The following is a 22852-nucleotide window of genomic DNA, read 5'->3' as shown; positions in this document are numbered from 1 at the left end:
CCTTGTGTTTGTAATCAAAGGCATCGGGGAACTCTGCTGCTGTACTTCATTTTAGTAGGAGCTGAAGGCAAAAGCTTACAATAGTTTGCGTTAAGTGTATTAGTTCCTATTAGCAACCTTTAGTAAGGGCACCGACGGATGCACAATTCTCATCGACCAACTTTTCTGCCAGGAAATTAATCCAACCCTCACTTTGGCTTTTTAGCCATAACACATCCCAAAGCTGCTTGCAAATTGCGAGCCAGGCACCTCTTCTGTGGCTGCTGAGGAAGGCAGACAGGTTAAGTGGCTAACGGCATCAATGTTTCAGCACAGCAAAGCGATAGCGACATTACCAGTGGGTTTTGCTCCTCCCACGTACAAAAAACCCCGCTCAGATCAGGGACTGAGTCTTCATGCCTGATCTTTTGCACCTCTGACACAGAGAGCATCGCGTCTGCAGGGCAGCTGCATGTATGAGATTCCTAGAAAGGAACGGGGCGCTGAAGCAAAACTCTGGAAGGTGCCAGCGAAAGCAAAAAGCCTCGTCTGCAGTCAGCAAATAAAGGACGGCACAGGCGTCGGGCAAAGCAGGGAGACAACATCACATCTCTAGACCACCAAGTGATTTAACATACAACTGAAGAAGGTGCATGTGTGGGAACTTCCCCTGCAAACATCTGCCCCGCAAATTAATCACATGTGTTTGTACATGTGTGTGTGCAAGACAGGCTACTGAATTACCGGTGCACAGGTGTGCAAGTGAGGCAGACAACAACGGTGTGTGTTATCCAAATAAACCAGAAGAACATGAAAGGGGAAGGGACTGGCATGGGGAACCCATGTCTATCAGATCATACACACCAGGAAGGGCAATGCCTACATTTTACCAGCCCCGAGGCACTGGTCCCTCTTTCCCCACACCTGACGCACACCCCAGTTTGCATTAAATGAAACAAACCAACCCCCCAAACACATAACCCTTGCCAACCTGGTCGCCTTCTTCGTCTTTTCTTGGAGCCAAAGAGTTTGACCCTGGAAAACACATTCAACTTGTTCTTGTCGCAGCTTCCCTTGCTCTTGCTGGGGCTGTTGACACACTTACAGGCATTGGACTTCTCCCGCTCCCTGGCTTGTCTCTTCTGGCGGATCAGGGAGCTGGCGATGGCTGCAGCCATGGCCGCCACCGCTCCGGCACCACCGGCGCGCGGTCAGGCACGCGGGGTTTGCTCGCCGGCTGCGGGCACCGCAGCCAGCATGCTGCTCGGCCCGTCCCCAATGCCGGGGACGCTGCCGGGCGCCTTGGCCAAGGCCACCCACCGTCACTTGGCTTGGAAGCCCAGGAGACGCTGGTGGGATGCTCACACCAGAGCCCCGGCTCGGGACGCAACAGTTTAGCTTGAGCGTTTTTGTCTGCTGAGATCTTCCCCTTTTGATTTTCTGCTGCTTTCTTATTCCTCCCAACTTCTGGCAGGGGAAAGTTTGCAGGCAGAGGTGAGCGTTTCTACGGAGATGGAGCAGATCACTTGCGAGACATCCCTCCGAGCTTCTCCAGACGCGCTATTCGCATGCGGACATGGCACATCCACTTGGTGCAAGATCATTGCGTCTCTCCTAGCCCCAATTTCGCCAGTTAACTTTTCTCCCCGCCCGTCCCCTCCCCATTCAAATCCCAGCAAACACCTGTTAGGCTCCCAGCAGGGGCTGTTCCGGTTGCAGGGCTTTTTCTGGATCCTTTTTTTTTTTTCCTCTTCTCCCTTCAGAAGAGATCCGAAGCGAGCAGTGATGGAGACACTGGGAGGAGGCGCCGACGCCTGGAGCCCCGGCTGCTGCTGCCGAGCGCCTCGGGAAGCCTCTTTCCCCCCGCTCCTTCCAGGTGCAGCCTCCCCCTCCGCGGGCACCTTCGGCTTTCGCACCGCAAGCCCCGGCCCCAGCCGGTGAGGAGCCGGAGCCCCCCCGCCGCCCGCAGCTCAGCGCCGGGGCTGCCGCAGCCGCCCGCGCTCCCCCGGCAGCGGCTGCCCGCGCTGGCACACACCGCACGGGCTGAGCGCTGGCGGCAGAAACGAGGCGACGCAGCGAGCCCCTTATCACCACCCTCCCCTCCTCCTCTTCCTCCTCCTCCTTTCCCGAGCAAGGCAGCGAGCGGGAGAGCTGCCCGGTGGCTCTTTGTGCGGAGAGTTGCGGAGGGGTCCGCGGGGCGCGGGCAGCGCTGGGGGCGGGCAGCGGGAGCGGGCGCACCCCGGCTGCCCCCCGGCTGCCCACCCTCGGCGGCCCCACGGGCTGTGGGGACCGGCTGGTGGCGGAGCCGCCTCCCGGGGAGGCGCAGACACCCAAACAAACGTGACCGCGATGAGCAAATAGCTGGCACCGGGTTTTCGGCAGCAGAGTGAGGAAGGGCACCTGGCCCGCGGCAGGGGGGCAGGCAGGGCAGCTCCAGCCACAGCTCTCCCCTGCCTTGCCCTCGTTCTTACAGGATGGTCCCCTCTCTGCCTCACTGGTTTATTGGAGGCTTTTTGCCCCTCTTGCCTCTCCCCCTCCGCCCCCCCCGCCCCCCCCCCCCCCCGGCTCCAGTTTTCTTGCAGAGACTTGAAAATCCTGAGAAAGAGCAATTTCCTTGTTACTGCCATGTTCTCCCTCTTCCCTTTGTCGTCCCCCCACGGTGCCTTTGTGTCCCTCGAGGCCAGGATCTCATGCCAGCTGGCTACCTGGCTAAGTGGGGGTACTGGGCCAGGGAGAGGCAGGGGTGCCATGACGAGGGGAGCAGAGCCCGGTGTCAGAGCCTGGCACCACACTCAGTAAATGCCCTGCACAGGGGACCCCGAACCCTACACACATTCATGCCCCAGGACATGGGAAGCAGGAGGTCCTGGGGGTCCCTTTGCAACCCATCCCCTGCTCCTCAGAACGCTTTCAACAGCTGAAGCCTAAAATAAAGCCGACTCAGGCTAGAAACAAAACAGAAATTTGCAACTCTGAAGGCAAACAACTATTGAAAAAATTTATCCCCAGGCAGAGGGGATTTGCCATCACTTGCAGGCACTGAGGTGGGGTGGAATGTCCACCCCACCGGAGCAGAGAGGCTGTGGGCTGGTTCCTTGCAGGAGCTGAGCTCAGCGGGGACTGCAATGGCAATGGGCTTCAGCCAGCCAAGCAGGGGGCTGCGTCCTGCGTGCCCTGGGCCAAACCCAGGGCTACCCTGGGGCTATGGAGACAGAACCAATGCAGGTGGGTTGGTGTGACAGCACCAGAGTTCTGATGAGCTTCCCAACTCAGCCAGGCTTCTCAGGATACCTGCCCCTTCTTTCTCTCCTCCATATACCCTTGGTAAAGCCACATGGTCTTCCTTCCCTCCCTTCCTCCCTCCCTGCGGTTGCACACTGTGGTCCTAGGCAAGCATGGTGGTAACCATGCCACTCAGCGTCTTCACTTCAAAGAGCTCAATGCAAAAGCAGTTCGCTGTACCTCTGCAAACATCAAAGTCCTTCCCTAGATGAGAAACAGCCCACAACAGGTCCAAATCTGTTTCCTCCAACTGGGAACTCCTGCTCCAATAAAACATTTTGCATGGCCAGGCATTAATAACAGAAATTACCATAATGCATAAGTTTTAAGACAATGTGTGACAAAGTGCAACATGTGCCATCACAGCCTGAAACCTCGACAGCTGACATGGACATTGAATTTGGCAGCCCCACACACCCATCCACAATCCCTCTTTTCTGCAAGACATATATGTATCCATGTATAGGTGTACACACACACTCACTCACCTTTGTTTATGAGGCACTTCATGGCATCCCCATGTTCATAATAAATAAATACTCTTAATTTCTTATTTGGGTTAAACAGTAGGGTAAAAATAACTGTAATTCACAAGTTCCACAACTACCATCATGTGCCAGTCCACATAAGACATGTGAAATCCAACCCCGGAGACAGCCATTTGGATATTATTAGTAATAACTCATCCTGCTCAACTCACCAGTAACATACTATGAATTTTGCCATCTTTCCACTTGCAATACAGTCACAAGTGAGACTTGTTTTTCCTGAGACTCACACGTTACTTCATAAATATTCTTAGTTTGGAAAGCAGCGTTTGATCTTCAGATCAAAGTGAAGCTTCCTCATTGTGATCTGTCCTATAGGTCAGATGACATCTCATTTTCACAATAACTAACCAGAACTCAGAATTCGGCTAACCTTGAAAATCCTGGGGAAGAGCACTATATAAAAGTGCTATTTAGGATATCTTTATGCCAGCATTCCAGCTTGCATGCTTAAAATCCATAAAGAAAATTCATTTGCACAAATGTTCCTTGACAGATAACTAAAGAGAGGAATAAAAATAGCATATATGCATAATCAGATTTAAGTTTCAAAAAACAGTCCTCCAGTTTTTTTGCACAATCAACCCCTCCATCTATCGGTACTCCTACAAACATGTCTTCATTTACTATAAATTGCACATGAAAATTAAGATCTTGTTGGGAAAATGCCTTTGGTACAAGACCAGTCTTCGGATTACTTCAGTGTTACAGACATAAAACATCTGAAGGAACAGCTTTATTTCCTTTGAACAGCAAGAGCTGTTCACTCCCCACCATGCTAAAAAGGTAAAATAAAACAAAATAACATTAAAAGTGACTTTTTGAATGTAGAAGACAACCAGACACTCCTTGAATAGATGTCCTCTTTCTTTGTGCGTGATTATTGTAATGGGGCACACTTAAAACTAAAAAGTAAATTGCCAGCCCCATTTCAATCAAGAATTAAGCATCTCTTAAGAAATCAGCATGAACAGACCTGTGCACAGTCACTGTCAGGGACTTCTACCTGGAGCTGGGATCTGACCCAGCAGCAAATCCACTGTTTCAAAGTAGACAAAGATGTCACCCGCTTCTGATTTATATTTTTCCTTCTAGTCATCTCTTGAGTTTATGCTGAAGATTATTTCCACAGTTCTGATGATTAAAATGTACTTGAACCTCCAGAAGTTGCCTGGATTGGGCAAAAGTAAAGCCTGTAATTTGGTACCACAACCTCCCCAAACCAGGACCGGCTCTTCAACTAACACAGGACACGGTTTTAAACCAACACAAGGCGCGCTGCCCTCGCTGCCTGGCTCCTGCAAGAAAAGGCATCAACCTCCCACCCTCGGCCCAAACTGCAGGCCAGCACCCTTGGCTCCTTCACCAAATCAGAGCAAAGCACAAAACTTTTGGGTTTTGCTCCATCCTCCTTGAACCTTTTGCACTGTGGCAGGTCCCAGACCTCTGCTGTTTCCCATGAGTTTGAATCTACCCCAAGTGCAAAAGATTTACCTACATAAACAGGTAAATGCTGGGCAAAACCAACACTGCACAATCCAGAAGAAAAATCATGAGTCGTCTATAGACCTCACTGTCATGAAACAAGCTGCAAGTTTTGACAAGCCAGCTGCACCCGTGAGCAGAGGAGCTCCTTTCCCCGCGCTGCTGATGGCCTCCGCTCTTTGGGCACACGGTTGTCAATAGATGCGATGGAGCGCAGAGTGGCGCATCCGTGAAGTGTTGCAGCAGGAGAAGGGAACGGATGGAGGAGAGGCAGCACTTTCCAGCTGCCTGTTCAAGTGATCGGCTCATGAGCCCAACGTGTGACTCGCCAAGGGATTCGAGCTCCTCTGTGCCCTGTAGAAGAGTAACGAGCCTCATGACGTGCTGCTGTAAAGCAGGAACTTTACTGCCAGCACCTTGGGTCAAAATATCCCATCCTCAGCCTAAACAGCATGTTCAGTTATTTCCTCTTCCCCTATAAACAAGTACCAAAAGATTTATGGTAGGTCTTCTATAAACAGGGAGGTGCTGGGCAAAACAAATGCTGCATGAAAATCAAGACCAGAAGAAAAATCACGAGCCAGCTCCAGACCTCGCTCAGCCCAGCATAAACCCCAAACCACCCTTCTGCATTTACAAGACCCAACTGCTTCAGTGTGACAACAAAATTTCAGCCTGGCATGGGGTGTCAGGAGTCCCTCCCGAGGCTCTTTTCTTCTTGCTGGGGTAACGTGCTACTGCTGTTACAGAACAAGCAGAATAAAAAAGCTTCAGGACTCAAATCTATGGACTATTTCCACTGCCTACGCCCCCCAAAAGCAGAGAATTATTTTCTGAAAAGTGCCACCAGAACTGCTCCTCCCTCTTTTCAGGTTGAGATAAACAAGAGTTCATCCAGTCGGATATGACACAGCAGCACTGAGGCCCCCAGTGATTTTTTTTTTCCTCTTCTAAGTAAACAGAATTACTATTCACCAGGAAACAGAGCTGTTCAGACCCAAGCCCCGCATCACTTAGCTCCTCCGTGAAACATCCCATGGAAATGACTCAGCCTTTCCTCTGCAGCCAGCTCCGGGGCTGGACATGAGTGCTGCAGAACGGCGAGTGTCTGCCTGCTCGCAGCTCGAGGGATGAGCACAGTTTGCTGGCCAGTTTGCTACCCCTGAAAGCCTAGTTTTACCCTAGATATGAGCCAAATTAAGAGTCAGCTAGAGGTTTATTTCTGAGCGCAAGGTGGAAAAAGATATTAGTGGAAGGGCTGGGCCTCCAGGCAGCTCCAGAACAAGAACTCAAATTTGAGGATATTTTAGTCTACAAACCGACCAGGCTACCTTAAAATTAACGTTCAGTAACCAGCTGCAGAACTTTACATGAGCTGTATTGCTATAAACAGAAGGATTTTTTACGTTGAGAGCATAAGAGCACTTGTGAATAGTGACATGGATGTTCCTCTGTGTGCTGGTGCCATGGTTCTTCACAAAAGTGCACTGTGGAGTGCTCAGTAACAGGAAAAAAAAATCAAAACAAATTCCTGTGACACCAGTGTAGACACGTCACCTGGACCCACTTTATCTAAGAGCTCACTTATTGTTCAAGGGATTAGGCAGCTGGTTGATTTTTGTCTTCTCAGAGTACGGGATCATGAATCCCAACACCAGAAGAGACCCTGGTACAACTGGTGCACAGGACTGGATGTGCCAAATCTGGCTCCCATCCAGCAAAGCAGAGAAACACGTCCCTGTCTTCAGCATGTGACTCATCTCACTAAGACTACTAAGATGTTTAAAAAATAATTATGCGCCTGATGCATTACAAAAGGTTCTCATATCCTCATCCTGTTCTCTTATCACATCTGCGCAAGTTCGCGAGGACAAGGTTCACCGACTCTGACAAGAACGTGGGCCTCTTCTTCATGCCTGACGTGCCCCGCTAAATGCTGAGAACGGCCATGACATCTCACACCAAGAACACCAGTTTCCCCTCAGATTCTCAGAGAAAATACTAATGAGAGAAATCCCAGTTCTGCCCCTTCCCAGCTGTGAATTCCGATTCCTTTACAGCACTGTCTCACTCAAAAGGGGATTTGATCTGAGCTGGTGGTGCAGGCGTTTTTGGAAAAGGAGGGCATTGTTTGAAGGCAGAAAAATGGAAATATTTTTGCCTAGGTTAATCCATATTCAGTCGTCCCGAAATGTCAACCACAAAAGATCGTCTATCCGGTGCATAAAAGATCAGTGCCAATCAGCTGGGAAAGGTCACAGAACAAACGGAAGAGATCAGCTCCCACAGCTCTGCGGGTTCCCAAATTTGGAACACGTTATTCCCGTGCCTCTGGGGGCCCAACCTGAGCCAGGAACTTGCAGCAGCGACCGACTGACTTCTCTCTGCCCACCGCAAAGCCATGGTGAAAAATTCTCTGGAGCCTCCCACATCAGTATGCACAGAAGTATCTGTTCATTCACCTCTCAGCATGATGACTCTCAGAAACATCAATGTAAATGACAGCATATCATCCCTGAAATATTTACATCTCAGCATGGGACACGCGAGAAGTGTGGGCTATATGCCACTGTCAAACTTAACATAAGGCCACTTTACACATGACAAAACACTGTAGATAGTCCTTCGCAGACCCAAAGCAAGTCGCCTAGAGATTGTCACTTTACTCAAGTGGATCTTTTTCTACCTTTTCAAAGATCTGATAGTTCACCCTCTGTCAAGAGCTTGACAAAACCAGACTCACTGGGTCTCCACTGAGTTGAAGCCTCTGAGAGTTTTCCTCCTCCCACTTGCACCCAAGGATTTCTACCAGCTTCTCACAGCCATGGCCCATGCTTTTCTTGGAAACTAACTTCTACCCCATTGCTTGACCTCACGTAACTGCAGAGCCCAATTCGCTGCAATCATGTGATGGATGCCAAGCCTCCTTCTTCCCGTTGCTATCTTAACAATGTAAGATCCATCTATTTTCTAATACTGAAACCAAATTACCTGGGCTGGGATCAGAAGAGCCTGGCAATGGTTTTCTGTGACTTACCTGACTGCTGAGATCATGGCACCAAGTTCACACAGTATGAATGAGAGCAGAGCTGGTCCACAAATGAAAAGGACTTGGAGCAAAAAGTGCTGTGTCTTGGATGGAGGCAGGGCTCTCCAGGAGCTGGAGTTAGATCCTGCACTGGGTTGCTGCTTCTGTACACGTGCAAGTGGGGCCTTGCTCCACTCACCGTCATGGAACTGGAACCGGTTTACCTGAGCAAAAATGCTGGTCTCAGTTTCAGTAACCAGAAGGAAGGTATATCCTTGAGGATTAGGAAAAGGGCCATGAGCCCAAACTACATTCTGTCTCAGTTCACCATGTAATAATCATGCCATTAATAGTGATGTAACCAGACATTCCTGACCTAAGTTCAGTGATGTGGCGGTTAGGTTTATCTAAGCTCATCTGACCAAATATCTGGGCTGTACAACCAATAAAGAAGAGAGAAAGGCATCTCCAGATGGCAATTCATTCCCATCCAAAGAAGCACCATTATTTTCACAGCTGCATGAGGGGAAACATTACCTCTGCCTTACTCAACTATCATTGCGGGGTGATTCAGACTGTAATCTACATAATGCATCTTTATAATAAATAATATTTACCACCATCAAAACTAAGTAATCACTTAATGAAGGTTCATGTAGCTCAGTGTCTTGCTTCTGGCAGTGCTCAGTAATATGCGTGAATATAAAAACAGCCCAAGTCGTCGTATGGTCGCACTTCCCACGCAAACATACCTTCCAGCAATTGGCCTCATGGCATCTCCTGGCTTAGCAGGAGCTGCTGCTGGCAAGAGCAGAGCAAAGGTGACATCTATAAATCACACAGGGGTTTTGAGGTGAAAAATGCAACATATCATAAGTAAACAGAGGGGAATTCATTAGCACAAGTCAGATGCGCTCTTCTTGCGAGCAACACTCACAAGTGACATCAGCTAGCAAAACAGGAACAAGAACCACAAGCTGGCATTTGCTGTATGGGACTTAAATAGGTCTGGAGATGAGAAAAATGGTGTATGCAAATTCTACATAAGTAAATTAGAAGAAATTCAGAGAAGTCAATTCGGTAGAAGGAGGCTAATGGCAGAACATCTGCTACTGCTCCCAATATTCACGATAGGCGACTGGGTACATTTCTGGGGACTCAGACCTCATCAGAAAGCACAGAAAGGTTTCGTTGCTATGTAGAGAAACAATGCTCAGAAATCAGAGAAACGGACAGGAAGCTGCCCCAGCTGAGCACTGTTATTCCTTGCTTAAGTCCAGCTGAACTACAACAGGGACACATTTCCTTGTACAGAGACTGCACAACTGTCCAACTTGTACCTGCATTTCTAACTAAAACCACCACGAAACTAGCAGATTAAGCTGCAGTAGATACAAACATAACATGACGATTTTAGTTACGTTCCCAGTCCGTATGTATGGCCTTCGCAGCTCCCCAGCCATACTGCTAAATCACGCCGAGCTAAACTCATAGCAGAGAGACATCATATATCATCAGGATTTCTGTCCTCTCCCTTCAACCCTCTTCCCTTTGTTTATCATTCTCATTTTCCACCTCTTCCTGCCAGGATCTTCCTTCCTTGTTTCATTAAAAATTACAACATGCTTCTAGTGAACAGTAGCCACAAAACCCATCAGTATCTCTATGTCCTTATCCTTCAGTTGAGGTCAACTTAATCTTGTTTACAAAGAAATAAACTTAGTTGAGCTTCATCTACAACACAACATTCCAAGGCCTGAGAGCTTTTGCTGGGAAAGAAAGGACAAAGAGCAGAATTAGATCCTGAGGCACACAACTAAGCCTGCTGGTTTGTAAGAAGTTATCTTGGCTGATCTTTCAATGCTATCACTTGACTGATTCCACTCAGCTCATTCTACGTAACCGTAAGAAAGGAAGACATCCTTGTATTTTCTTGTACCCTATATGGGCCAATTATGAGAGTGTAAAGAGTCTAATTTTAAAATGGCATCTATACATACCCCTGCCCAGGTAAAACGTAGTCAGACAGAATTAATGAAATTCTGCAGGCGCTTGCAAGGCCTGCAGGGATTCCCAGGCAGTTCCCCTCGTATGATTGAGGTCAGAGACACAGCTCCCAGAGGTTGCTGGTATCTGTATTTCTTCGGACAGTAACTGGGGTTGGACATCTCAAACCTCTGCAAATACGAGTTTGACATTCGTAATACGGACACTTAAACACAGGCATTTTTCTCTGTCTTTTTTCTTTCTGACTTGCAAATATGAGCAAACCCAAGATGTTTCAACAACTCAAAGATGCACAAACACCAGGGAACTGGAGTAGAGCTGTTAATCCTCGGAGAAATTTCCACCTCCCTCAGTCCTTTTTTTTTGGTTTGGTTTTTTTTTTTTCATCTTTGCAATATATGAAATGTCTTACTCAGTGACTATATTTTTAAACTGTTATTGCCATAGATTTTAGCCTACTTAAAAAGTTCTGATGCAAAGTCTTTTCAGGAGGCTTTTGGCAAAATATAGTTTCCTGTACAGGAAGCATGCTGTAGAACATCAATTTGTAAACAGTTACAAACCAAACAAATGAGACCGATTCCCAGTACTTTCCAGTCAAAAACTCAAACGTATAAAATTACTGCTAAAACCAGAAACAAGAGGGACACCTAGAGTTAGTTCTTCTAACTGCCCCAGCAAGGTCATTCACTTTCTTTTCCAGTTTTGTTTCGGTCACTGGCGATATTTAATTACAGCAAACGAACGTGGTGCCTCCGGCTGTAATTAACAGCCAACTTGAAAGCGCAGGGTTTGGGCAAGCAGGGAGAGCCGCTGTGATTTTGCACGGAATTCCGCGTTTTTACCTTTAGCCGGAGCTCGGCCGGGGCTGTGGCACCCTCGGATGCACCGGCCGCCGGTGCGAGGCCCCGGGGCACGGCGCATGGAGCCTTTACACCAGGGTTACAACCAAACAGTAAGGTTCATAATCCACCAGCAGCATTTTTTTTTAATATAATATGGCTAGGCAACGCACTCCTCCAAAGTTAACCCACAGTAAAATCTTCAACGGTTTCAGACCCGCTTCATCTTCACCGCGATTGTGCCATAAAAACTCACCACTTTTTCAAAAGAGCGAGGCATTTAGTAGGTAATAATCTGGATTACATATTAAGTGACTGCATACAGTAAACGTGTCTTTAACCTGCCAAAACATTTCAGGCTGTTGACTTCACATTCTGCACTTTACTACGCTTAGATTTGCTATATTAATTTCAAAGAGAAAAAAACATGGATGCCGCATGCAATGTCATAAAAGTTGTTTACTAAGTTATTTCTAATAAAGAATGATATATGTCCTAGAAGTTAATATCTAACTCTCACAGTTAATATCTAACTCTCTATACACGCTGCCTATCACATTATTGTTTGATATTAGGGCATTTTCCAAGAGTCCTTGGATTGTTTTTCTCTTCTAGCCGTAGGGCGTTGGTTCTTACAGTAATCTGATCATCTCAGATACCAATTACAGAGAACACACTTTTTCATTATTAAAGAAAAATAAATTACACCATCATTAGCCTTTAGCTAAAACATTTGCAAAAGAATAGAGAAATGATGATGGTTTTGTATTCAAAAGGTTTTTGAGTTATTAACACCATAACAAGATTCTCTTCAGTTAATGTTACGCATAGTACTCATGAAAGACAATTAGAACAGAACTGGAATAATTTTTGTTTGTTTTTTTTTTTTTTTCTTCTTTAAAGCAAGCTTTATACCTGACAAAAAGCTTGGGTACAAAATTAACTAAATATGTGGCATGGATGTTTAAAAGGTCATAAAATCAACCTGTGCGACATTTGAAACATATTCAAACAGGACACATATTCGCCTGCTCAGCAGCATAGTCAGTGTATTTACAGTTCCAATCAGTAGGAAATAACAGTAACACTTGCCTTTTCCTTCTTAAATACTATATTTTCACAGTTACCAAAGAAAATACATTAAGTCAAAGAACAATAACATCCTCAATATTAGTAAATATTAGCTTTTAATTTTTTTATATAGTTTATCACCTCTACAGAGGATTAGTTGCCAGGAAATACCTTCTAGTTTTTTCCTGTAAAAATATTGCTTAAATACATCTTACCTGAATAAGACTTTCTTAATCCCAAAGCCATGCTGCCTTACAAGCTGCTCCTACCCAGACAATCGCAGTCTACATTTGGAGCAGATACACAGGGAGCAGATCAGAGAAAGTTTAAGGCATATTTAAAGTATTCTCTAAGGTACTGGCCAGAAACATCAAGCCCATACTCGCGGTATAGAGAGATCATTATTGGGCATTAGTGACAGACCATTATGACTTTCAGAGATCATTAAAGATTCATAATGTAGCTGTATTGTTCTGGCAACATCTAACCATTTCTTGGACATAAATGTACGTTTCTCCTACATGATTTACTTAAACTTACTATTTTTGAGTGTCAAATTTTATTTTCTGCCTCCTAGAATTACAAAGAACACCTGTAACAGGATACCGTAGTACATTACGCCAGCCATAGGAGCCTGGTGCCTGGTTTAGTTGATACCCTTTATTGTGAGGCATTTTGCAATATGAATAGCTCAATAACACTCACGAGGTAGAATATGTATCATACTTTCTTTCTTCTTTAAATAAGCTGCATTATTGATGTACCATAAATGTTACAAGTATAAAAAGCACTTAGAAGAATTACATTTGTTAACAATTCTGAAATAATTACCTTTTGAGATTTTTAAGCTTTACCTCTGCATTTCAGAAAAGCTCATTGTTTGATATTTGGATTTAGTGGAAAACATTGAAGATATTTTAGTTGGGGTCAACCAAACCAACTACTCCTAATGCAATTTTGACAAGTGAAGAAAACACTGAGATTTGGTTTTGAAGACGTACAGTACTGCAAACACTGTGGTCCAAAATGTGTCTACAGTTATATTTCAATTGTGTTAATCAAGGGCTGGATTTGAATTTTCTGTTGCTGAACTTGTCTGAGACCTTGTTTAACTCATCCTTCTTCAGCACAGCAAGTTAAGCCCATGCTCACATATCATGTAAGTAATGAGATTTAGGCAATTTAGAAGCGGAGTCAGATTTTGAAGTCAAATACTGCCTCTAAAAGTGATTTGGTCATTGTGGAGTCATATAATTACAAGTAATCTAGAAGAGCTATTTAAAAAGGCTCTGCCTCTTCACCAGGAGTTACCACTCCCTCCAAGACACGTTTACAAGTCACGTGTGCACGAGCTTGGTTTATTTTGCAGTGTAATGGACCAGCAGTGAACACGTACCAATTTGCCTATCAGGAGGAAAATCTCTGCAATTCAGCTGAGAAGCAGCAACTTCTTAATGCCTCTAACACAATCACTTGCAAATGCATGAGACGTGCTGAGGATCAGACCCTTAAAGTCAAAGACAAGTAAACATCTTCCAGATGCTGGGCTTTAGGTGGTAAAATGACATCTAGCAACTGAAGCCACTTTAACATATTTTTAAGCCATTTTTACATATTTTAGCATTGATGTTTTGCTGAATCTAGATCTGAAAGGCGAAGTGTGCCAATTTATTACTAATAAACAATTTTCCCAAAGTCATATTTCACTGTTTACTAATACACGTTACTGCTTACGTACTTGGAGTTCACAATAACAAGTATGCAGAAACAAATCATGCTGGGAATTGCACAATTTTAGAATATTCAATGCTTATTATGCCACGGTTGCTTATGATCAAGCTGTGAATATTACTGATATCCAAATACACTGAACTATTAAAAACATCCGTAATTATTGCTGCCAGAAACAAACAGTACCACATCAAGAAAACTGCAGTGGGGCAAAAAATGAAGTTGATTCTGAGACCTACCGCCTTGGAAATGGCACCATTTTCACAAAAAGAAGTCAAAAACCCACGTGGAAGAATATGCTCGAGCCTGTCTCTAATCGCCTGCTGAGTTCTATTGATTTCAAGCTACTGACCTTGAGTCGATAGGTTTTATGTCACCCATGTCAATTATTGACAGGCAGTCAAAAGCCAGCAGTGGTGCTGCTTACTGCCTCGCAATTATAAACAAGGTTAATCTGCTTGTAAATGTAGTTCTTTTTCCACAAGCACCAGTGCATTTAACTCCTTTTCCCAAAGCCTACATGAATTTGTAATGACAACTGCCTAAATTTTACAAAGTTCTTATTAAAATTTCAGTATTCTCTGCTCTTAAGCTACCTCAAGAAAGGGTTTCAGCTATTCAGAACCATTATTACGGTTTTACAATAAAATTGGAGTTGCGTATTGAAAACGTCATGTGTCCAGTGAATCCCTATTACCATCTAGTTATTCATTGCATATTAACTTGTTTTATTGTTTTTATTACTAAAAGGAAAATACTCTTGTCTAATCTCTACTTTGTTTTGATCACTTTTATGTCTATTATGTGCCCTGAGCACATGACTAGAACTACTTGGCGCAAAGGAACACAGCTCCCCTGAGATCCGTGTGTTTAGACCAGCTAAGACCTTACCTCTGCCAGAGTCTCAGTTACCTCTGTGGGGTGTCAGTTTAAAAGCACAATTTTATAGTGTGGTATAGCACCTGCAGCAAGAGGTTTGCAAGTAGAATTTGTAAAAAACCAGTCATTTTACATTTTTTTCCTTATGTATCAATAAAAATCAAGCTGACATTTGCTACGAAGTACTCACTGGAGATTGCCACGTTGTAACTAGGGGATGACTGATGAATAAACAACTAAGAGAAATAAGAAAAGAGGGTTTGGAGAGGAATTTATATTTCTAACTATCCAAGGAGCTCAAATTAGCCCTCCAAAAGAGAGAGAAGTGAGTAAAACCCAGTCCCTTTAAGGCACAATTTTAATCAGTTTACCCATGGTATTATGTGTCATACCTATTTGCTTTACAGGTGACCAGAACAGATGATTTGGCAGGTCCCTGTAGGATTTGCAGCCCCATAGAATCATAGAATGGTTTGTGTTGGAAGGGACCTCAAAGATCATCTAGTTTCAACCCCCCTGCCATGGACAGGGACACCTTCCACTACATCAGGTTGCCCAAGGCCTCATCCAACCTGCCCCAACACTTCCAGGGATGGGGCAGCCACAACTTCTCTGGGCAACCTGTTCCAGTGCCTTCCTTACATCTAGTCTGAATCTTCCCTCTTTCAGTTTAAAGCCATTGCCCCTCGTCCTATCACTATGTGCCCTTGAAAAAAGCCCCTCTCCAGGTTTCTTGTAGGGCCCTTTATATACTAGAAGGCTGCTAGAAGGTCTCCCTGGAGCCTTCTCTTCTCCAGGCTGAACAACCCCAACTCTCTCAGCCTGTCTTCATAGGAGAGGTGCTCCATTCCTCAGATCATCTTCATGGCCTCCTCTGGGCACAGCTCCATGACCTTCTTATGTTGGGGACCCCAGAGCTGAACGCAGTACTGCATGTGGGGTCTCATGAGAGCAGAGTGGAGGGGGAGAATCCCCTCTCTCGACCTGCTGCCCATGCTGCTTTTGATGCAGCCCAGGCTTTCTGGGCTGCACATGCACATTACCAGGTCGTGTTGAGCTTCTGATCCACCAACACCCCCAAGTATTTCTCCTCAGCGCTGCTCTCAAGCCATTCTCCACTCAGCCTGTGTTTGTGCTTGGGATTGCTGCAACCCATAAAGGTCTCTCTGGATGGCATCCCTTTCCTCCAGCGTGTCGACCACAGCACACAGCTTAGTGTCCTCAGCAAACTTGTTACCGTGCTGGCTGGTATGGGGATAGAGCAGCAAGGACTGTATCAAGCACTGTCCTCCCAGAAATCACAGCCACACTACCATCTTGGTGCTCTACCTTCTGGGCATGTTCTCTACAACCGACCAACTTTGGCTAGGTTGCCTCCAAGCAATGATGCATGCTGAAATAAAGGCCCAAGCACATCCAAAGAAGCTAGCATGGTCACAAGAGAAATGACACATAGTATTGCTATGCTGTGGCAGAAAAATAGCCCGTTTCCATGACTGCAACATGGGATCAGATTCATAATCTTACAAACTATTAGGCATTCCTATTTCAATTAATCCTACTTTGCAGTTTTGAACTGATCTCCTCCAGGGGAAAAAAACCACAAACAATCAGACTTGACCTTATTCCCTGGAATCCAATAACAAAATCCTCAACTGGTTTGTCTGGCGCAAAGAGGCTGAGAGCTCAGGCTCCAGTTCTGCTGCTGCTGTTATGCCCAAAGAATCCCAAATGCAAAACATAGACAAGCAAGTGCAGCTGCTCTCAGCAGTCCTGCAGCAACATCCTGCAGCATTGAACAGATGCTGCAACAGAAACCTTCCAGGAAAATACAATGACTAAAAGGTTCCTGCCTTCTTGGAGAAGGGGGAACACAGAGAAGAGAGTGCTCTGAACTACTGCCCAGCCAGACAAAACACCCATTTGGGCTTTGAGAGCCTGTTGCTCTGCGTAGACTATTTTTGTATTAGTGATCATTATATTTTCACAGAGACATTCAGCTGTTTGAATTTTAGCCCCAAACAAAGCAACCCAATTAACCCTATTTTATATGTATTTCAGATTATTAAAAATATCATATATTTGTATATTTGCCTGGAAGTATCTATGATTCCATTAGTTGTATTTTTTTTTTTACTTTCTCTCTTTTCGACCTGACTGTACTACCCTGCCCCACAACCCAAAATAAAGAAGAAACCTCTTAAAGAGTGAAACTATTTAATATTCTGACGCAGGAAATGTTTCCGTTTCTTATTACTAAGGGGAAGCTGAGTGAAGTCAGTGCCAGCACTAGCACTTTCTTTCCTTGGCTTCATCTGCCACCTGGTGGTACAGTCCCAGGGAGCAAAACCCAGCATTTTTATGGAAGGACCCTGCATGTTCCAAGAGGCACCTGGAGTTACATGCTGATTGCAAGGCTGCACAAATGCAAGCACTGCAGTTGCAAACATCTGTGTAGTTCATGCCGACGCACAGTACAGCATGTTTAAAAAGTGTTCTGCAACTCAAACAACGTTTTAACAGAAAGAGTAAGTTCTATATTCTGATTTTTCAGCATATGAAACTAAACAGCTGCAAACTCCCAAGTGTCAGAAATCGTCCCAACAATTTATAATACTTATTACAAGTTCTTGCGCCCAACGGAAGCTCAATTGCAAAAGCAGGACTCACAGTCAGACGTAAGATTGAAAACAGAGAAGTGTGAGAGCCACTTTGTTACCTGCCTCTAAATAGCTTACAAGGTCTACAGCTGTTACACCATGAGAATAACACAGAAAAGACTGACAAAGTACTAGCTTAAACTCTTTAAGCTATTGTATTCTATTCGGAATACAACATTTATTGTATATTCTATTCAAAACATTTCGATAAAGCTGCAAAATGACATATAGCATGGTCAGCAGGTCAAGAGAGGTGATTCTCCCCCTTTACTCTGCTCTTGTGAGACCCCACCTCGAATACTGCGTCCAGTTCTGGTGTCCCCACCATAAGAGAGACACAGATCTGTTGGAGCATGTTCAGAGGAGGGCCACAAATATGATCCAGGGGCTGGAGCACCTCTGCTACGAGGACAGGTTGCAGGAGCTGGGATTGTTCAGCCTCGAGAAGACTTCAGGGGAACCTAATAGCTGCCTTCCAATACCTGAAGGGAACCTACAGGAAGGCTGGGGAGGGACTTTTTACAAGAGCGTCCACTGATAGGACAAGGGGAAATGGGTTTAGGTTGAAGGAGAACAGATTTAGATTAGATCTTAGGAAGAAATTCTTCAGTGCGAGGGTGGTAAGACTTTGGAATAAATTGCCCAGAGAAGTTGTGGATGCCCCCTCTCTGGAGGTGTGCAAGGCCAGGTTGGACAGAGCCTTGAGTAGCCTGATCTAGTTGAGAGGCGTCCCTGCCCATGACAGAGAGGTTGGATTAGATGATCTCTAAGGTCCCTTCCAGCCTATGCCATTCTATGATATGATCAAAAGTCACTCCAATTTTCTCATTCTGAAATCAACAGCCTTTGTTTGTGTTGCCTGACATGTTGTACAGGGTCAGGATGACACTGAAGCTGCCCTGCTAGAATGATCTGATATCTGCATCACGTCACTTTGCAGCTATGGTTGGGAAAGTAAATATTTACTTCCAGGAGTTGGCCCCTTGGGGAAAACCTAAAGGCCATGTCTACTTGGCACAGTGCGGTACTGAGCAGGGATGTTCAGGCTACCTTAGGTCTAGCAGCAGTATTATGAATTAGCTGACGGAATTCTTTGTCAAGCATTCCCAAAAGAGCAGAGGTACCATCCCACTGACACACTCAAGGACAGGTATCTTGAATTGTTTCCATCTCTGATATATGGGGAAAATAAGGGAAATATACACTAGGTTACTGACCCACGCTCCCCGTGCACCAGGGAGGCGGTGGCAGTCCTGTGTATTTGCAGAGGTTTTTGGCGGGATTACTGCAGCAGCTCGGAGTAATACTCCTGCTCCTTGCTTGGCTCTTACCATACCCCAAGGAAAGACGCATGCGTAATGCAGGCAAATGCTGACGAACACAGAGCAAATATTAACCAAAAAAAAAAAAAAAGGAGCTACAAGCATTCTTATAGCCACTTGTGTATTTACATGAGACCTGTGTGACGACATCCTCCTTTTCCATTACACCTGAGAGTAAATTTCAATTACACCAGCAAACTTCTAACTCAAACACAGTTTTTACTTACTTGCCAAACATGGAAAAGAAAACACAGCAAATGTCTAATCCAAGCCCTCGTGACAGCCTGATCCTACTCATATCTGCTACTCCAGGTGCTGAAGATCAATTCTTAAAGCCAAAAGGAGAGTTTTCCCTGTTTTCCATTACAGACCAAAACTAAAACTAACCCTACACTAGCTTGCCCATTGAGGTAAGAGACCTGGATTCTATACGTGTGTTTGTGATGGAGTTTGCAAAAACACCTAAGAGAACTGGGAGCATAAAACCCATTACATTTCCCTGACACACAGGTATCAAACTCCCTAAAGTGCTTTTGAAAAACCCCATTAAAAGACTGCAAGGAAACACCCGGCAGATGTCAGGGATGAGGAGATCAGCAGACACTCCACCTCCATCCCCCTGAGATGAGACCCAGACTAATTGAGTTTGGTGGTGACTACCTCCCTACCTGAGGAAATCCCAAAGACCTTGGTCCAGGTCAGAGTTGAGCATGAAGTGTCCAAAGCCCTGTCCTGGCCAAATGGCAGACAGCCCAACCACAGTGGGTGCAGCCTTCAGTAAGGAGCAGATGGTTTTGAAATGACAGTGCCTCTTGCCAAGTCCGACCCATTCCGGCTCCTCTCTTTCTGCATTATCCATGCCATTTGCAAACACAACGCACAAGGAAAGCTCTTCTCTCAGCAGCCTGCTAGCATTTACAGCCAAAATCAATACACACATCAGTGCTCGTAAAAGTTGTTTCCTTTATAGTAATTAAATAAATTAGCTCTACTAAAATAATGATTTCATTATTTACCAAAGGAAAATTATGGGTTGAAAGTCATTTAATTTGACACAAACTTGAGGTTGAGTCTAATCCTTCAGATTTTATTCTTCATTTCTGCTGATGTTTTATAACAGTGTGAATCGTTATTATCTTATTTTCCTGCGATAACATGCAAAAGTAAACTACTGAAAATATAGACCTAAGCCCTGGGCAGAAAAGGATGAGCAGACATCCCTGAACGGGAGTTGGATGCACTGTTTGGAAAGTCAGCCTCCCTGTATGCATGTCAATAGAAACAAAACACTTTGCAAGTGGATTCAGATCATGTTTATACCTGGGAATTCCTGACGTGGACACAGAAGCTGGACTGTATTCACACAGGTATAAACAAGATGGAAGTCTCCATCTTTGCCACGCTCTCCAGGCTCTGCATCACCAGCCACCAGAGTTAATGCCTTGAAGAAGGTTGATCTAAACACAAAATTCCTCATTTTTATCTGAAATTTCCATTCCACAGACAAGACGCTGCACCAAACGCTATAGAAAAGCTTGAGTGAAAAACACAAACAGATTAAATGGGCTCTTGTGTGTCACTATCAACCACTGGGCTTTCATTTTCATTAAATACACGGTCCAGGCACTATGCGTATATCCAGACAGGGATCTGATCACACAGGAAAAGGTTTGCTAATAAAAGATGCTGGTTGTGTTTAACAGAAGCACAAGCTTAAACCTTTATCAAACAAAAAAACTCTTACTACTTATTTTGCAGACATCATTCTGGCCTACTTTCCTCACTAGGGAAAAAGCATGATTCAAGCACTCAAAAAAAACCTCAAAAAACATTTGCCACTAGAGGAGGCTATTTCATAATTTTTCTCCAGTAACGTAGCTGTTTCAGGGAATTTCAGTGCGGAGTTTCTGCAAAACCATCACTAGTGTTTTCCAGCTAGTCCTATTATGAATTCATCTGAAATCAGCAAATATAACAATAACTGTATTTTTACATAATCTTGAGCCAAAGGAAAAAAATAAATCCACAAAACCCACAGAGTTCAGAACCTGGATAACTTCTGTCCGGTTTAGCACGAGAGTACATTTCACTGCCTGTAGAGCTGCTGAAGGGAGGATGTTGGTGAACAAGTCAGGGGGTTTCAGAGACTCTACTGATCTGTAAATATAATAATCCTCAGCAGAGAAACGTCAGCTGGATGAACTACCAGTGAAGTCCTACCATCAGCAAGTGCATCAGTTTTCTTCGCTATTTCCTCTTTTTTTATTTATTATTTTTTTAGAGACTTTTGACTACCTGGCCTCAGATTCATATCCTGGATACCCTCAGCCTCAGACTCCAGGCCCCAAAACTATGGATTCATTCCACTGGAGACTGTGTGGTTTTGTGTTTTGTTCCAGATCTGAATAGAACCAAATTTTAAAACATGCCAATTTTCTCTGAAACAGATTTGCCCTTTCCAGTCTGGTCTAGGTATAAGCAGATATTAAGGGAAATGGGCCATGTAATCCTGTTGGACAAATCTTGTGCTCGTAAAACATCTCTGGCTGATGGTCCCAGAAATAGATGCCCTTTCTCCATCCACAGAACAAATACATCCCAGAGGATATCAGAACAGTTATGGAAGAAAGGTTTGTCCAACAAGCCCATTTTTTGATGCATCCATCATAGGTTGTTGTACTCTGTACTATCTTTAGAGACTCCTTCTCCCCTGTTCTTTACTTGAGCAACAGAGGCCTGAACTTGGGGTTTTTTTTTGCCCACGATGCCCCATATTGAGGGAAGGCTCACGGTCACAGAGGCCTTTGACAGAGGGTGACAACTGCAAGGTTCAGCCATGCTTCCAGAGCTCACTTTGAGCTTTGCCAGCTCCCAAGGGAGCTCATGCAGACACAGGTTCCCAGGTGGCAGCCTTCCTTTAGAAACAACCCAAAAAAGCCACCTGTGTCCTCTGCCACAAGCCGGGCAGTATAGTATTCCATAGGGCTTAACAATGTGGGTACCACAACTCACATCGGGCACCTGGGGCTTCAAGACACTGAAAATGCACCTGTTTCACTGCAGCCCTTCAGAGCCTCAGTGCTTCAGCAGGAAGCACTCAGGATCATTTTCAGGGATTGAGCCTGGAAACCAGCTACTTAGTGGTATTTTCCATCCTGTTCCTCTGGCTTCCAACTCATCAACTCCAAATCTGACTCCACATCATTAAACATTCCCACCTCCGTTTCCTTTGCAAAGAAGGAGCTGTAAAACAAAGTAATGTAATTTAATTACAAGTTTTTAATTAAGCAACTCTGTAACTAAGTGCTCAACTGCAGCGGTGAGAGCTCTAACCCCGCATCTCAGCATTAGAGGGAGTCCTGCTCCCACTTAATTCTCTTTGTAGAGACAAGGAGGAAAAGTTGGAAGCATGGCTTCAGGGAACAGCATCCCAGCAGTCAGTCAGCAGCGCTAGAAAAGTGAACAAGATAAAACCCGAGAGTGTATTTCATGCTCTGCAGTGGGCCCACAGCAGCATAAAAATCTGGTCCCTCTCCTCTTGTCAGTCATCAGCATTCCTGCTCTAAGCAACCCTGCTCTGAGCTGCAGCACTTGAAAGAAGCTTCACGCAGATACTCAGGTTCAGTGACCTTGGAGATCCAAAAGGATACATCAGCCTTTCAAGTAGTCAGCTTTTATATGGATGGGCTTGGAGAAATCCGTCAGACATGGGCAGACAGATAGGAGTCACCCATCTCTGGTTCTTGGATATGATGGTAATGACTGACGAATACAGACACCCGTAAATAAATGGGCAGATGACTCCAGTGACATCACGTTTTAAAGTACTACAGCTAGAGAGGTAAGGAAAAGACAGGAGACAATCCAGTCACACCTTATCTGCGCATTACGGCGTGAGTCATATTACCTTTTTCAATAGAGATATTTAGTGGTGCACCTGCACAGCTGCTGAAGGTGTGAGCAGATTCAACCACAGTAAGCACTTGCCAGAACCCTTTTCTGCTCAAACGTCCTCACG

The 22852-nt window shown here is 45.0% G+C and overlaps 1 protein-coding gene across 3 annotated transcripts in view; it reads right to left on the bottom strand.

Moving 5' to 3' along the window:
- FGF13 (fibroblast growth factor 13) overlaps window positions 1-22852 on the bottom strand; it is a 329179-nt gene that overhangs the window by 57720 nt on the left and 248607 nt on the right. The window contains exon 1 of one of the 3 annotated variants that reach the window (XM_009981323.2): window positions 971-1157. The exons of the other annotated variants lie outside the window; for them this stretch is intronic. Within the exon in view, the coding sequence (XP_009979625.2) occupies window positions 971-1157 (187 nt within the window). Of the gene's footprint in view, window positions 1-970; window positions 1158-22852 lie in introns of those variants that run through there. 3 annotated transcript variants of the gene reach the window in all.

Source organism: Tauraco erythrolophus, chromosome 13 (genome assembly GCF_009769465.1).
Source record: "Tauraco erythrolophus isolate bTauEry1 chromosome 13, bTauEry1.pri, whole genome shotgun sequence".
Taxonomy (NCBI): domain Eukaryota; kingdom Metazoa; phylum Chordata; class Aves; order Musophagiformes; family Musophagidae; genus Tauraco; species Tauraco erythrolophus.
Note: the sequence above shows the minus strand (reverse complement) of the source record. Positions and strands in the feature narration are given on the sequence as shown.